At 41.1% G+C, this 16,452-nt stretch overlaps 1 protein-coding gene and 1 long non-coding RNA gene across 4 annotated transcripts in view; one reads left to right on the forward strand and one right to left on the reverse strand.

Annotated features, from left to right (window-relative positions):
- The first annotated feature begins 408 nt into the window (after nucleotides 1-408).
- The window catches only part of GRB14 (growth factor receptor bound protein 14), a 63,252-nt gene continuing 47,208 nt past the window's right edge, over nucleotides 409-16,452 (forward strand). Inside the window, exons 1-2 of one of the 2 annotated variants that reach the window (XM_080399099.1) lie at nucleotides 409-1,192; nucleotides 2,763-2,895. In XM_080399099.1, coding sequence (XP_080255225.1) covers nucleotides 1,068-1,192; nucleotides 2,763-2,895 — 258 coding nt within the window. In that variant the 5' untranslated portion in view covers nucleotides 409-1,067. Of the gene's footprint in view, nucleotides 2,249-2,762; nucleotides 2,896-16,452 lie in introns of both variants that reach the window. The other variant, XM_080399100.1, reaches the window with a different exon arrangement.
- Nucleotides 3,969-16,452, reverse strand: part of LOC308068447 — a 29,192-nt gene continuing 16,708 nt past the window's right edge. The window contains exons 1-2 of one of the 2 annotated variants that reach the window (XR_013929966.1): nucleotides 15,575-16,446; nucleotides 3,969-11,351 (exon numbers count right to left, since the gene is read on the reverse strand). This is a non-coding gene — a long non-coding RNA (uncharacterized lncRNA). Of the gene's footprint in view, nucleotides 11,352-15,574; nucleotides 16,447-16,452 lie in introns of those variants that run through there. The other variant, XR_013929965.1, reaches the window with a different exon arrangement.

Consider the following 16,452-nt stretch of genomic DNA (forward strand, 5'->3'; position numbering starts at 1 on the left):
AAACAGCAAAACACACAGGTCCCAAAACGTTCTGTGTTTTCACCAGTCTGACACCTCCGCTGAGCACGCCGGGCACAGCCAGGTTTCTGCACACAGCTGTTTTTATCAGGGCCTGGGTTGTGATTATTTGACTTTCTGTCAAGGTGACTGACTGACACCATTTCACCTGCTCTGCTTGGTGTCGTCAAACTTCTTCGTACAGCGAGGGGGTGTGTATTTTTGCAATGGCATGGAGGCTGATAAGGACGGCCATGGAATTGCCCCATGGAATTGCCACACAGGGTTTTGTGTAGGTGAAGCCGGGCAGGAGCTGGCTTGCTTGGCTGCATGGGCTGCCCTGCCAGAGCCCGAGGCACAAGGAAAACCTTTGCCACCCTCTGCTCTGTTCCAAGCTGCGGTGAACGCCAGTCCCGGGCCCAGCCGGGAGCCGAGCTGGCCCACGGGGGCCCGTTGGGCACAAAGGTGATGGGCCTGTCCCCGGGCCCTGCTCGTTCCCGCTTTCTCCGAGGCATAACAGCAAACTCCCGACCCCCCGCAGGGCCGGGGCAGCTTCGTCAACGATCCCTCAGGCGCTCGGCCAGGTGCCAGGCCCGCCCGCGGCAGGTGGATGCCGGCCGGGCCCGGCCCCGGGCCGCGCTGCCCCTCCGCCCCCGGGGGCCCCTCAGCCGCCCCGCGCCGGCCGGGTGGCACCGCGGCACCGGGGCCGCCGCCTGCCGGGGCGCCTCGCCCCGCCGCCGGGGAGCGGAGAGACGGCTGCCCCGGCCGCGGCGTGGCGGAGGCGGCCGCGAGCGCCCGGCTCGGCCCCCGCCCGCCCCGCGCTGCCTCCCCGCCGCCGCGCGGAGCCGGCGGCCGCCCGCCCCCGCCGCCGCCCGCGCACGTGTGCCAGGGAAGGCGTTCGGTGCCGCTCGCCGCCCGGGCGGCGCTTCCCCCCGCTCCCCGCCGCCTCCCCCGTCCTCCGCAGCGGGAGCGGAGAACAGCCTCCGCCCGACGCGCCCGGCAGCGCCGGGGCCGCTTGCCGACGTGCCTCCCGCGCGGGCGGCCGCCCGGCCAGGACGTCGCCGCCGCCGATGGCCGCCCCGCTGCCCGGTGTGCCGCGCGGCGCAGGGCGGGCGGCGGAGCCCGCGGGCGGCGGCCCCCCTTGCCCGCTCCCCCGGCCCCCCGGGGGGGACCCGCCGCCCTCGCCCCCCGACAGGTAAGGCCGGAGCCCGGGCGGGCGCTGCCCGCTCCCTCGAGGGCCCGCCTGCTGCCGTCTAGGGGCCGGCAGGCGTCCTGCGGGCGGGAGCGCGGGGCTGGCGGGGCTTGAGGGGGCGAGCGCCCCGCGGCTGGGGAGGGGGCGAACGGCGGCGGGGGGGCGGCCCGCTCCTCCCGGGAACTCAAAAGTTCTTTCCCGGCCCTGCGGGCGCTTCCCCGCGCTGCGGATGCGTCCCCCGCCCCCCCACCTCCCCCCCTTTTCCTGCGAGGTTTCCCAGCGTGAGGCGAGCGGCGGCGCCCAGCCGAGCCTGCCTCGGCACACAGCGCCCAGCCGCCGCCTCCCCTGGCGGTGCCTGCCCGGGGGCAGCCCGCTGCCCCTGGGCGCCCCGCCTGCTGCCCCCGGGCTGCTCTTAAAGGCGCTGGTCTCTGCTCTTGGGGCAAGAAGCCGTGAGCTGGGTTTCTCAGGAAGCGTCTGAACAGTTTCGGTAGACCCAGGTTAACGAAATCTGAAAATACTGCATTACAGGACTTTTCACTCCTTGATGCTAAATGCTACTTTAGTTCGGTGAGGATTTCCAGGTAGTAAAGCATCTTCATGCTGCATTGTTACCTTACTCTGATGTTTTCCCCCACTTTGTACCTAGTGGTGTATGAAATCTGGAATGATAACAATGAAGGTAATAAAGTTAAATATTGAGCTCGGAGCCATCAATTCACACACGTAGAAAAATGTGATTGTATGATGTTGGACGACTCAAATACTTGAGGTGCTTTGGGTGCTGCTTTCCAAATGAAATCAAGTAGGCAAAGTGCTCTTCCATATTTTATGTGAGAAAACCATGGACTGCAATGTACACAGCAGTCTGAACAGCCACGTTATTGATGTGATTATTTTAAACCGGTGCATAACTGAGCTATTCAGCAAGTACAGTAATGATTATCTTCGCTACTCTCACAAATGTTGCTTCGTGATACTTCTGATACAATCAGATTTAAGTAGCCAGCAACTACCGAGACATTTATTTTATGATGGAGCTATGGAGATTCAAATACAAAAGTAATTGGAAACAGAAAATTAGTCTAATGCTTTGCACTGTTTTGTCTTGTCAGTCACTTCTGACTCCTGGTTCTGGTGAAAAAAAATATCCATTTGTTTAAAATACAGTTGTGATGTACTCAGGAAGTATTACTGAGAAGTTACATGCATCCACTGTTGTAATATGTGTACACAGGGAATGGCATGAACACAGGGACAACAAAATATTTACTAATGTCCTTAGGAGCCAATATAAATATATCTGTGCTCTTACTCTGCAAAGACTTACACATATTCAAACAACTTTATATTCAGAGCTGAATACTTGGATTGCTTTCAAGTAGTGTTAAGCGCTGTATGGTAATAGATTCAGCCTACTGATTAAAAAAAAAATCTGCACAAAAAAGCTAATTGCTGCAACCAGAAAGTATCCTGGTATTAAGGCCTTCATATGTCATGCATTGTGGTTGGATATTGCAATTTTAACAGCAGTTGTTACAATTATCATTTGGTATTATGTATTTTGTTGAAATAGGAGAAAAAAGAAAGACGACAATATTTTGGAGATCCCATCAATTCCAAATCCTTTCCCCGAGCTGTGTTGCTCTCCATTTGCATCAGTTTTGTCAGCCAGTCTGTTGCCCAAGGCAACTTCAAGAAAAAAGCAGGTAAGATTTATAAATAATTATTTGACAAATACTAAATTGGTTTCATGAAAGCTTGAGGAAAAGCTCAGTTAACTATTAAGTTATTTTTCTAATAAAGGTGTTCCATATTTCTGTAATTGGGTGAAATTTTCTCTGTAGGTCATCGATGAGTGTAGAAAATGAGGTTTCAGGATCTGTGACTTAAGACGTGACTGTTCTTTCACAGAGTCTACATGACTGCAAATTTTTTGGGTAAAGCGGAACCAGGGGTGGGCAGGCGGTACTTTATGTCCTTAAATGAGAAGCTAATTTATTTCTTTCCTTCCTCCCCACCTCCAGTTACTGTCACAAGTGCTATAGCACGGAGGGTTCTAACAGTTGCTGAGCAGCTTCTTTTGTCTGAAGGTCTAATTTTGCTAGGATAATGGAATAAAATTGATGGGGAAGGAGCAAATGCTGTGTACATGGCTGTATTTGATATGCACGTGTGTTTACCTGCGTATGGCCACTGCTACTATTTCCATAACCTTAAACTGTAAGCCAAGGGAAGTTCTGAGCGGGCAGACAGACCTGGCAGTGCTCTGTCTTAGTATTATCGCCCACAGTGCATTTGTTATCCTGAGCAGGGGTAGAGGTTGAAGAGAGAGAGAGTTTCCAATTAATGGAGATTACTGGTGTCAGAGATCTGTTTCACTCTTTGAAAGCTTACCAGTCTCATTTTTATTTTCTTGATACTGGGAAGAGTTCTAACAAGGACCTCCTTCACGTTTGTGGTGGCCTTCGAGATCTTTGTTAAGACAGTCTTAACAGTTTTAGGGGTGATATTGGAGGTGTAAGAACTTACACTGCCGCTGTTTATTTGGTGATAATGTCTGGAATCTGAAGTTTCTTGTAGTTATATTAACTTTATTGAAGCTGCCCAGCCATGGCTGTTTCTGTGCACCTGCCAGAGAACTTCACTGGCAAAGTCTTGGCTGGCGTCCTAAGGAGGAACCTTTTCCCTCCTTCCCCAGCGAAAAATATGTATGTGTCTGGGAAATGGTGCTGATACTATCTTGCCATATTTTGCATGTGTTCTAAAAATAGCTATGGTGTCTTCTTGGACTGCTTTTATTACTTGTAGTTCTTCCCTACAACAGCAATGATAATCTGAGGCATTTCTGGTCAGTGTGTATCTAAACATTGCTGATGCAGTGGGGTAAACTTGGGCTAGTTTCACGCTTGGGTAAGGTGGAAGCATTGATAGTCTCTGCAGAGGCAGGAGAAACACCAAATTTGTAGCATTATTTTTCAGAACATAAGGACTGGAAGTCACATTTAAAGAAATTGTTTTACATTACTCATATTGCTGGCTTAAATTCCACTCATTGCGGTAATCTTTGTGCCTGCAACTGCAAAGTAGATTTCCCAAGCATGATTTAACACACAAGGGTCAACTATCTGCTTTTGTGCCCTGTCACGTTTAAAATTACTGACTGGCTTGATCAGTTAAACCAGCTAAGTGTTAGCTTCAGTCTCTCAGAAGCTTCACTGATTTTGCTCTTGTTTCTTCATAAAGGCTGTTGTCATGCCTTTTGTGACAATTTCTTCTCACAGTCCTTAAATTCCTCTGGTTTTCCATTTAGGAATGTAGTGCCCTCTCTGGTAAAAGCAGGATCAAGAACAACTGATTTGCTGACAGAAACGAGCTAAAATGACAATAGTCTATGGAGGGTCTGGTCCGTTTTCCATTTACCAGAAGAACTGAGAGGAGTCTTCCTGTTATTTTCTGGAGACGTTTTAACAAGTCCATGGTTTCTGTCAAAAAGTCTTTCACCTAGGGGTACCTGTTTATGGCTGCTGCAGGAGAAATGGTACTGGGCTAAGCAGACCTTTTGCCAGATCCAGCATGACTGTTCTGTTCTTCATCTAGAGTTTTTAAAGGTTAAGGCCAAATGGGAACTGTTGAATTAAGATTTTATCTTTGAAATTCAGGTTGAAGTCTTCTAATATGTTTGTAACTTGCACGTTTATATTACTTAGGTTTAAAAAGGAGGGAGGGGGAATGCTGAGCAGGTGTGCAAAGAGGAGAAGTTAGCTGGCTGTGACTGTGACTTCCTACAGTTGGCTGCAGAGGCTGTGCTTTGAAATGTGGTGTTTCCACCCCATGTTCTGATTTTGCCAATTTTGTAACAGCTCTGTCTGCAAGTACCTAATCCATATACAAAAATTTCATTGAATATACCCCCGAGGTCATGAATGTTCCTATTACAGTTTGCCAGTTTCCTAATTCTTAGGAGAAACCAGCTACACTTATGCACTTTTTTTTGGTATAGTGTTGACAGCTGTCAGATTTTTTTCTGTTGCCTCTCTGATGATCTACATATGTTTTCAGCGATTCTTCTTTTAGATTGCTTTCTTTCTGATGGAATTTCTTTTTCTGCCCTGTTTTTAATTTCAGGCATAATAAAGAAAAATTACAGAGTGAATTTCTACTTATGTCTAGTAGGTAACTATTATCAAAATAGGTGTTTCTAAAAGAAAAAAAACCACCCCAAAGTTATGCCACTTCTGTCTTGTTTTTCTCTCCAGAAAAGATTTTCTGCTTCCAGGGGAAAAAATAAGTTGTTGCAGTTATCTACTGTCTTATTCATAGCACCTATGACATCTGAAATCTTTCCTCTTCTGAATAGATTATTAACATTATTTTGAATTCTTGTTTTTCTAAGCTGAAGTTCTTACTTTCTTCTGATGATCTTTTATCATAAGCCTCTCAAAACATTGAACGTGCTGCTTGAACAGTATGTCTGTTTGTGGGGTTGACTTACTGGAAATAAGTTTATAAAAGCAAATCAGTAAAAGTCATGTGGCAGAATAGCGAGTTGCCTCTGTGCTTGGGAAGTAGGACACCTGTGTGTCCAAACAGGATTCGCTCTGCCTCATCAACACAGCCGTCCATCCCCTTTCCCCCCCTCCCTACAGTTTGGGAGAGTTGTCTGTTATATCCTCTCAGAATCATAATTGCGACATGTTAACAGTCATAAGAACAGACTTTCCTTAAGAGGCAACCTTGACTATTTTTTTCTCTTTTAATTTAAAAAATGAAGGGAGGGAGAATGATGGGGTTCAAAATAAGGAGTAAAAGTATAGAGTCAGTGTAGTGACAAATTTTATTATCCTAGATGGAGGACTGGGTACTGGGAGGATGGAAAGAACAGACCAAGCTGCTAAGAACGTGCAGACTTGTGCCTCAGATGACCTGTTCTCAGGGGAGCATTTCATGGAGGTGACCCTGTGGAGCTGATGTTATGTTATCACACCTGTGTTTGGGAAGGTGGAATTTTGAGGCGTTTTACGAGTGGGAGTGGGATTACGTATTTAATGTCCTCATCCTTAAGGGAGTAATACAGAGATGGAATCAACAGCTGAATGTATGGATGGCAAGATATCCGTTGTGGATTGAGCAATCGGTTCTGTAAAAAATCATCAGGTTTCGTATCCTTGTAAGAAATGTAGGAGGGAGTTGAGTGCTTTTGGCATGGGTAATGTTATATTTATATATGTTCAGATAAAATGAATTTTATGCTTCAGGGTGGAGGACTCTTATCTGAAAAGGCCAAAAAACCCCAATCATCTTTTCTCTCATGTCCAACACAGCATGGTCAACTAGGTGCATGGTGGGAAATGTCGCCTTCCTCTGAGAAAGCGACCATTTGCTGTTATTAGGTGGAGTTTGTAAACTTGTATGGAAAATCTAATTGTGTCTTAAAATCTGTGTTCTCTAAGAAGTGTCAAAGAACTGAAAATATAAAACACTTTGTACTTTTGTCTCTAATTATGATCAAAATGGATATTAGTAGGGAAAAATGTTAACTGTAAAAATCATGTTCTGTTCTTTAGTATACTTTTGGTTTTTATTTGGTCAAGTGAATTAAAAAGAGGTTACTAGAGTTTTATGAAAGCTTATTTTTTTAGTTTTTTCTGAAAACAAAACCTGTATTATTTGCACTGGAGCAACAGTTATTGCCCTGCTCAAGGGTAAGCCAAAAAGTGTTTCATCACAAAAGTAGTTCAAGGTAATTAGTACCTTGTTTCTTTAAATTAAATTAGAAGTGCAGAAATAAAACTCAAGTAAATCTCAAGGTGAAGAACAGTCAAATCTTTGGAATTTTATCTTGCCTCTTTTGTCTTTCTTGATGTTCTGAACAAGTAGATAGTTTATAATTTAGAATCCAAATCTACTCCCACAATGGTCTTTCCAGGAAATAAATTGTATAACGAGACCTCAAATACATATTTGAGACCTCAAATGCACATTTGATTGTGGTGGAACATCAATTGTCTTTTTGCATTAACAAAGATTTTCATGTAAAGCTCTTTGGAAAGAATTGAAAGGAGCTTTATGATGAAGAGCAGATGTTTCTTTAAATGTGTGCTATTATAATTTTATGAATACTATTGAGCAGTGACTGTTGTAATTGGAGTACCCTTAATTTTTTTAACAGCTATAGTTTAGGGTCTTCTAGAGTACCCACTTGAAACCTCGTCCTCCAAAATTTTACATATAATTGTGCTAGCAGACCTAAATGGCTAAGTATCTGGTACTTAGACTTTTTAATTACAGATTTTTTGACTGAAATACCTGTTTTCTCTCAACTTTTAAACAACACAAAATGAAAGGATTTTTTATTGAAATGCGATAATTCATGAATTTCCCAACAGTTTCTAAGGGTTGAAATATCTTTTCCAACCAAAAGATGTATTAGTTAAATTTCCTCTGTAATTCCAGTCTGTCTGTTTCTTGTCAGATTTCTTTCCAGGTTGGAGAGCATTGCACATTACCTCCTTTATCAGTTCTCAATCTTTTTTCTCTCCGGCTCCTAAGCATAGATCTGTTTTTCCCATGTCTTCCCTTTAAATTGCACAAAAGAACCCCACCCCAACCTTGGAGTTTGAAAAGCAGGAGGGAAGGGAAAAAGTCTTTCCAACCAATTTACAGATTAACAAAAAACCCCATCCTGTACAGAACCACCTTAAGGAGATCAGAGTTTTTACGTGAAGTCTGTAATATAAGATTTGATTCAATTGAACTGCTTTTTGTGGTGTGTCTCATCTGGTGGTCTTCTGCTCCAGTTTCTGTGGTCTGTTCTTCATTTGAATGACTGTACCCTTCCACCAAGGAAAGATTTATTACTATTACAGTAGATTAAAATTATTTAAAACCCTATTAAAACTTGCCGGTTTAATGTATGTACCTTTGTGCTTTGACCAGTCACCTGAACACTGTTGCAGAAAGTCACAAGTATATCTAGGTAAAAATCAGGAGGCAGAGTTGAACAATTGCTTGTTTCAGCAATAAGGAATATCTCCTGGTTTGTATTGAGGTGGCACAGCACAAGCTGTCTGATACAGCAGCCTGGGGAAACTTCACAGTAATCACCTGTTTGTGTTTTTTTCCCCTGTATTTTACTTTACCTTCTTTACATTGGTTCATTCATTAGTGTATTTTTGTTATAAAGAATAGCAATTGCTTTCTGTCTTACTTCCATGAACCCTCAATGTTGTTACATATTAACGCTGTACTTTGTTACTGTCCAAAAACAACCCAAGCAAAGACTAAACATTCTAACTTCACAAAAATAGCATGTGTTTGTCTTTTTTTTTTCTACACCCCCCCCTCCCCCCCCCTTTCTAATGAGCAAGAAAACAAGGTCATTCTAACTTTTCTGGTTACTAAGGTATTGCCTCTGCAAGCTTGCTGTTTAATTCACTTACATCAGAAAAAATAAAAAAAAATATGAGTGCTGTCAAAGATTCTGGTAAACATTTTGCCAATGTTTGTCAAATGGGAATGATTTTAATCATCCTTTTGATTTTCATTGTTCTGGGCATCATCAGCCTTAAAGTCAAAACTGAAGTTTCTTATCTTTCCTGTTATGACTGTTTTCTCCATAAAAGAAACTTGCCATTTCTCTGCCATTTGGGAAGTTATATTTAGAACAAGAAACCTCTGGTACATTGCAGTAGGTCTAATTCTTTGTAGAAAACCTCTGTAAGTCTGAAAACCTTGATTCTCCAAAAAGCAATTCTTTAATTTTAATCTCTTGAATTCTGAGTTGACTACCTGGTATTTTGGTCCTGTGACACCTCTATAGCACTATGTAATTATGAGGTGGCTAGAGCAGGCAATGATAAAACCAGTCTCAGTTTCTTTGAATATATGAGACTTGACAGTTAAAGCCAGCTGAAACTGCCGGGGACTTCTGCTCTAATGTTGCTGAGTCACTTTTGATAACTCAGTTTTATTGAGTTTGGCTTTAAAAGATTAATGGATGCTTGGATAGATGCTGATGAATGGAGCTTGAATTCTCATACTTTTCAGAAGGGAATGAGATGTTGTACATACTAACGCTGTTCTTATTCATAATTGTTCCCAGGGATGGGTGCATTTTGTTAGGGTTAGGGTAGAGAACTGAGAAGTTCAGGTCATGTTGTGGCAGCTCCTGACCTGCTGTAGACAGATCCATGATTAAATAAATATTTTATTGACAGATTTTTTTTCCAGGTGCCTTCTCATTGGTGGCATTGTGAGTAAGAGATAATGTGGTAAGTGGGGGATGCAGGATGTCGGTATTGTAACAGCAGAATGCTATTGATGTCTTCCCTTTACAGACCACTGTCTGAACTGTCTTTTGATCAAAACAAACAAACATTCCCATCTGATGTCCAGGGTCTCACAGTGTAGGTTAATCAGAGTAGTGTTTAGTAATATTCATAATGTGTATCATTTATTCTAGATTAACGTTATGATTCACATTGAAGAAATTATCTGGATTGTTGTTTAAAGGCATTATTAAACTAGAAGACCTGAATCCTGTTGTTTTTTGAAGCAGTACTCCTCCCAAAGTATTGAAAGCTTTTCTATTCCCCAAAGGACTGGTTTTTACAGTCTTAAAAGACTTAAATGGCAGAGGTTTTAAGCATGCACATTTAGAATTAAAGTTCATGTCTGGATGTGTGTGAGAGTTCCATAGATCATTTTTGGGTTTTTGTTGCTACAACAGTCTCTATTCTCAGCCAGATAAGAATGAGACTGAGCTTTATGTACTTTTGTATTTCTTCTGGTATTCATTTCATTTTTCCTCAGTTTTCTTTTCTGGTCTTAAAAAAACTCTGTGGTCCTGTTCTGGTCTACTTCTGTCATTTCATTGACAAGTAAACACCTGTTGTATTTCATGTTCATCTGTTTTTATAACATAAATGATTTCATAGTTGTGTAGTCAATGATGAATAGCTAAATTACCTGAAATGCTGCAAGTTTGTTAAAGCTGAGAACTTAAGTCTCTTGTTGAAGGTTTCTGACTTTGACCTCCTTTGAATTAAAAGCTGCGCAACAGATGGAGAATATACCAAGTAGTTTATCACACATTTTACAGTACTTAAGCTAACATAAGATGATCAGAAATTTTATGATTTTATCACAGTAAAACTTTATTATCCTAGTCTTGGGGCATTAACTGAAGAATAGAGCTCAAACTCAGGTCCATTTCTGGTAGAAGCTTTGGTGCAGATTTTAGCATATCCTTGGGCTGTTGCATTTCTGATGTTCTGACAGTTATTACCTCTTCAAGTAAGAGCTTGAGAACTATAGAAACAGGCAGAGAAATATCCCCATCCTACTTCTGTGCATAAATGTTGCCACAGTAAGAATAATTTAGATTTTACATAAAATATACCTCTGCATAAACATCAGCATTAAATCTGGTTAGTTTTCACCAGTTGGAATTAACTAGATCATTCATATAGTGTAGTCTTTAATATTTGTGATTAGTAAAACGATTTCATAGTCATTATACATGTGATCTTCTTGTAAATTATTTACAATAGATAGCTGAGGACTTGTTCTTTCACATAATAATTCCAGAGCCGCTAAGACAGTACTGTGGGTTTTTTTTCCCCCAATTTTAGCTTCATCATCCTTTAAACTCTTTGCAGTGGTATTCTTTATGCTGTGCCAATATATTTAAGAGAACTAGCTAGAATTGTATGGAAATCGGACCCCATTGGATACGGGACTATTAGAATAGAAAAAGGACTCCTCGTTTTTTAAGTTGCCATCTTAGCCCTCTCTCATGCTTCAGTTGCCTTTGCTTTCAGGACCAAGTTTCCCTTGTGTAAGAAAAAGTATAGAAACTGGCAATAAACCTGAGATCACTTACCATTATCAGCACCCTATTTCATACAGCGTAGTAGAGGACAATTGGTATCTGTGTCTTGACATGTGCAATGTCAAGTATAGATGAATATCTTTAGGATAAGAGTAGTCTTCTGCTTGGCACATGTATAGCAGGAACCAGGATGGCCAGGCAGTGAGAGCATCAAAATCCTGTTACTGACAGATAATATTGATTTCTTTGTGTGCATGTGCCACCAATAGAGCTTCCAGTTGGGGATTCCAGGGCTCAGGGATTCCAAAATCTTCTAGCAGCTGATTATTTCTATTAACAAGAAAGGATAGAACTCTAGCAACTGGTGAAATTATGCAATGATAAGTAACCACTGGCCATATTCTCCTTGTTTGTCTTCATCATGTTTAAAGCTGTTACTTCTGGGGGAATTCACACCCATATGACTGCCTTTAGTTTGGCAATGAAGATAAAGGGCAGCCTTCAAGATAGTGTACTTGAGTGTGTCTTCCATGTTAGAGTCCTGATGGGAGTCACCTCAAATGGGAAGATTAAAAAAAACTGCTAATCAGGCCAAAGAAATTTTTTCAAGAAGGGCCGTTGTGGGAGGAGGAGTTAAGAGGGAGAAGAAACTAGACCTCTTTGCTCTATAACTGTGAACTTTCTTTTCTCCTGTTTCAGTCACAGAACATTCATTTGCAGCTAATCAACTCATATTTTAGCCCAGTAGTGTATATGATATTTAATACTTATGTCTCAAGAGAGAAGTGTATATCAGTTATCTTAGAGGTGTGCCTGTGCTTCTAATTAGGATACCGATGGATTGTTCCTACCTACTTCTAGTATGTATGCACGTGCTGCGTACTAGTATGTCTATCTCTTTGCTTCTTAACTAGATAATATGTCCCACAGGAAAACTAGATATGGTAGATTGCTTTGTGATCAGAACTGGATTTTTCAATGATTGCATTCTTAGGCTATAAATAGCCTTTTTATATTAGTTATGTTAACTCCTGTTACTGATTGCATTAAGACTTGGAGTTTATGAACAGCTGCAAGCACTTTATAATGGTACAGAAATGGTATCAACTGCTGAGAAACAGGCTGGAAGTTTGCAAGAATTTGTTCTCATAATCACTAGAGTTTACTCCTATGTAGTGAGAAGGAAGCCTGTGCAGTATCAGGGTTTTCTCATAACTCCATTAACACCACTCCATTGGTGTGCTTTTCAGTCAGGCCCGAACCTATTAATTGTGAAACTAGGCAGCTGAAAAACTTTGGAGGGAGTGTGTGTAACAAGGCTTTAAGATCCCACAAGTTTGTAAGGAGAATAGGTGAGGACGGAAACCTGCATTATGGTCTTTGATACTGCAAAATCTAGAGCCGCATTAAAAAGCAGTGCTCAGATTTTTGCCATTGTTCTTGCAGTGTGAACCCTTCTGTGATCCTTCAAGCGGGAATCAATAATCTGGTGAGAGAAGATTTTTTTTCCAGGCTGGTGTGACTTTCTGTAACATCAGCCCCTCTCTGATTAGCATGTTGTAGTATTAAGGATCCAGTAACAGTGTCTTCCACTTTGGTAAACAGACAGGATCTGCCTAGTTTCTGTCTAGTACACTCATTAGGGCTAAAGGAAAAGTGTCCATATCCTGATTTTCATACTTCAACTTACTTCCCATATCTGTATCTTTTGACTAGTTACACTTAATATTTATATCTGACTGTTCTCATTAAGTTATATTTTAAAGTGATTTTCTTTGAAATTTTGTTGAAGTATGGGGGAGGGTGTGTGTGTGTGACTTGTTCAGGAGGTAACAGCTCTCTAATTTCAGATTGTCCTGGAAATCTTTTTTACCTCTGCTGCAGTGTTGTATTAAGATTTGTGTTAAGATGTTAATTTTCTGGGTAAAATATTAATTTCTCAGGATAGACCTGGGAGAGAGCAAGGGCGTTTAGATTTGTCAAATGTGGAAAAATAAGTGCTCTAAATAGTTGAAGATTAAGGGTCCTGCTTGTGATGCTGTGGAAGAAGGTTTAAATCCTTCTCTTAATTTGAAGTGATCTGGTTAGCAAGTCATTGCTCTAAATTGAGCAAAGTTGGCTCTTCCTAGTGTTTTTATAACAAATAATTCTGAATAAAAGGTATCTCACAGCCAAAAGTTTTAATTGGTGGTATTCTGATATGCTGTAGTCCATGATTTGTTAATTCTGTAATAGTAAATTACTTTAAGTTTATTGTATTAGGGTAACTTTAGAACATGGGGCTTTCAAAGGAAGTTTGTGTGTTGTCTCCTCTGGTGAACTCACTGGGCAATGACATCCATTCTTACCCAAGTGTCCACATAACTACTCATAAGTATGTTCTTAGGGTAATATGCTCCTCATTCATGGAAATGAGGAGCAACCATAAAAATGATATGCTGTGGGTTTTGTGTTGGCTTTTTTGTTGGATTTTTTTTTTCTTAACATCAGATCAGAAGGAGTTGAAAGGATTTTTGAAAATGATTCCTCTTAAGTTACTTGTTAAAAAGTTTTGTACTTTGCCCTTTGTACTTCTGCCCATGAGACAATGACCTTATTAAATAACACTGAAGATTAAGCATTAATACATTTCTGAAGTTAAGTATCCAGTAGGAGGTTTGTAACTTTGTTCTTTTTTAGCAAGCACTGGGCAAACAGATAGAAGACTCATAGGTATGAAGGATAACGTCAGTCTTGTAATGATCCTGTTAACCCTTTGGCAATAAGTGCAAACGCTTATGTAAAGAATAGACTTTATGGAAAATTGGAATATGTAACTGCTGCGTCAGCTAAGCCATAGAGAAGACACAAGGTATTCTAAAATAAGAGGCCTTTGGAACAGCTGAGTAATGAACTCCTCATGGTTGAGTGTTATTTTTCTTCTGGAACGGAGACTTCCCAAATCCTGAATGAGTTTATAAATCAGAAACTACTTGGCTTTTCAGGCCCAGAGGAGGGGCATTTCTAGGATCACTGCAGAGAAGCAGTAAGTTAGTGGAAAGGACTGAGGAGGTCTAGGCTTTTTCCGCAGAGGTATTGTGAAGAAGTGATGAAAAAATACTCACAGTCTGTATTTGTGCCTTATATGTTGGTACAAATCTTATACGAATCTGTTTTAATCTCTTCCTAAACTCTTCCAGCAGCATTACAGTTTTGAAGTAGGGATTGTCCTTACCTAAGTACAAAAATCATGACCTGGGAAATTATTTGAATAGACTTCTCTAAACAAGGTTTAAGATAGTATGTAGCATTATGACTCCAAGACAAAACACTGATTAAGTCCAAGCAGTCTCAATGTACAGGGAGGAAAATGCATGGTTTGTGGAGCTCTTGTACTTGCTTGACTGACTGCTGTTTGGTTTCTGTGTAACAGAAATACTAGCATGAGAAAGACTTCTCTTTCTCAAATGAAACTAGCTCCTTCAAAAGACAAATGTATGAAGACACTAAAACTGGAGCCAGTGATTCAGCTGTGGCACCAAGAAGCTGCCTTGTCTTTGACCACTCTCTCTCTGCAACTAGTGTTTCTCTTTGCTCTGGTTCTATGTGTATTATTAAACACATTTTAGAGTGGAAAACTGACACGATGAAAAATTGTTTTCTAATACAACCAGCAGGTAATTTTGACTGTCAGAAAATACAGTCACTGAGAATTTTTATCAAAGAATCTTGCTTTAAGTATGTTTAAGGGTAAGTTTTGACCCAGTTATATCATAGCTATAACCAGGGGGAAGAAGGAAGCTGACGTGTTAGTAATTGAAGGATAGCATTAAAAAGGAGTTCAGAATTTATATGGTACATGTTTCTTGGCCAGCAAAAGGACAGTGATCTGCTGAGAACTATGAAATGATGTATTTGGCGTTGGCTTTTCAGTGCAGGGTTTGGGATCTAGGGTTATCTTGCTTTGCCCTTAAGCTGCTCCAGCATGGTGTGTTATTTGTAATGCCTGGCTTGTCCATACAGGCTAGAAAACGAAGAGCAGAAACCCTGAATTGTGCTGATTCTTATTTTGCGGTGTATTAGTCTCTTAAAATAGAAGCATTTAATAGGTGGATAATTGTACAGAGAGACTGTGGTGGCTCAAACATTATTGTGAAGTTCCTAGTTATGTCATATTATGTATGTTGCTTTACAGGTAATATAGTCTGTTTTAGCACAACTGTTTCTGCAATAGAAATCAACCGTTATCAACCTTCTAAGAGGGTGTGTGTTGTGTTTAAGGAATAAGATCTTGTTACTTTTCTTTGTATAAGGGACTACAGCAGTAGAAAGACAATTGGTCCCCTCACTCAGTCACTCCAAAACCTTTTTTTTTTGTGGGGTGGTTTTAAATAAAATAGTTATTTGCCAAATGTATGCAAATGTGCCTGTGCAAAAAATACCCTGTATGTGTTTCCACAGTCACGTTGGTGGTGTTCACTGACTCTTCTAGTAAAGAGATTAGGTGACTGCCTGTGCCAAGCAGAAGGGAGCACTTCCTCAAGGAAGCACAGACAGTACCACAAATAACTTACCTGACTTTATGTTGGTCTTGTGTAATAATCTTCTGCCTTAGCTTAAAGAAAAACACAAATACAAAAAATAGCATCAAACTTTTTTATGACTTCTAATGAATTTCTATTCTCTTTTTTTTTTTTTTTTTTTTTTTTAAATCTACGGAAGCTAAAGCTCAGCCTGATTTGCTCTTGTTACCTATAAATGCCCACATTCCTGCCTTATGTCTGGCAGTGCCAGGAATAGATCAGCTGATGTGACTCCACATCCAGTGCCTTAAGTACACCACTGACCTTCCTCTTCTAGCAGGATATCTCTATTCCATATGTTGTTACAAAACCCTTCCTTGGAGCTACGAACTCTTACGAAGAGCTTTTCAATTCTTGCCCACTCAATTTAGTCATGCTTTCTTTAGTGGCAAGAAGTAGAAGTTTTTTATATTTTGGAGTATCTAAAAAGTATCAGCACAATGTTTTCAGAACTGTATCTGGTAGCTTAGTGACAAAAATAGGAGTGAAAACTGCATGAACATAGTCACTTTACAGAGCTGTCAAGCAAGTGAGCTGGATCTGATTTCCTTTATGTCCACCAGCAGTAGCAAAATTCTTTGCAAACCTCCCATGGACGAGTCAAATCTCATACCTGTAGAGGAAAAAGTGGTTATATATGTTTCCCTGAAGGCATAATTGGCTTTCAGAGCCCTTCTGTATCTCCCATTTATCAGCAGAACTACTCTTGACTTTCACATGGTGAAGTTATTCTGCAAGGCTTGCACTTAGTTGAGATGTCCTTTATTTTGTTTTATTTTATTTAATGAGTGTTTGTGAAATTTAAGTGATAAAAATATTTCTCAATGTAATTTTTAGTACTCTTGGGTGCAGCTGATGTGTACTTTCAT

This window comes from Falco punctatus (assembly GCF_963210335.1).
Source record: "Falco punctatus genome assembly, chromosome: 8".
Taxonomy (NCBI): domain Eukaryota; kingdom Metazoa; phylum Chordata; class Aves; order Falconiformes; family Falconidae; genus Falco; species Falco punctatus.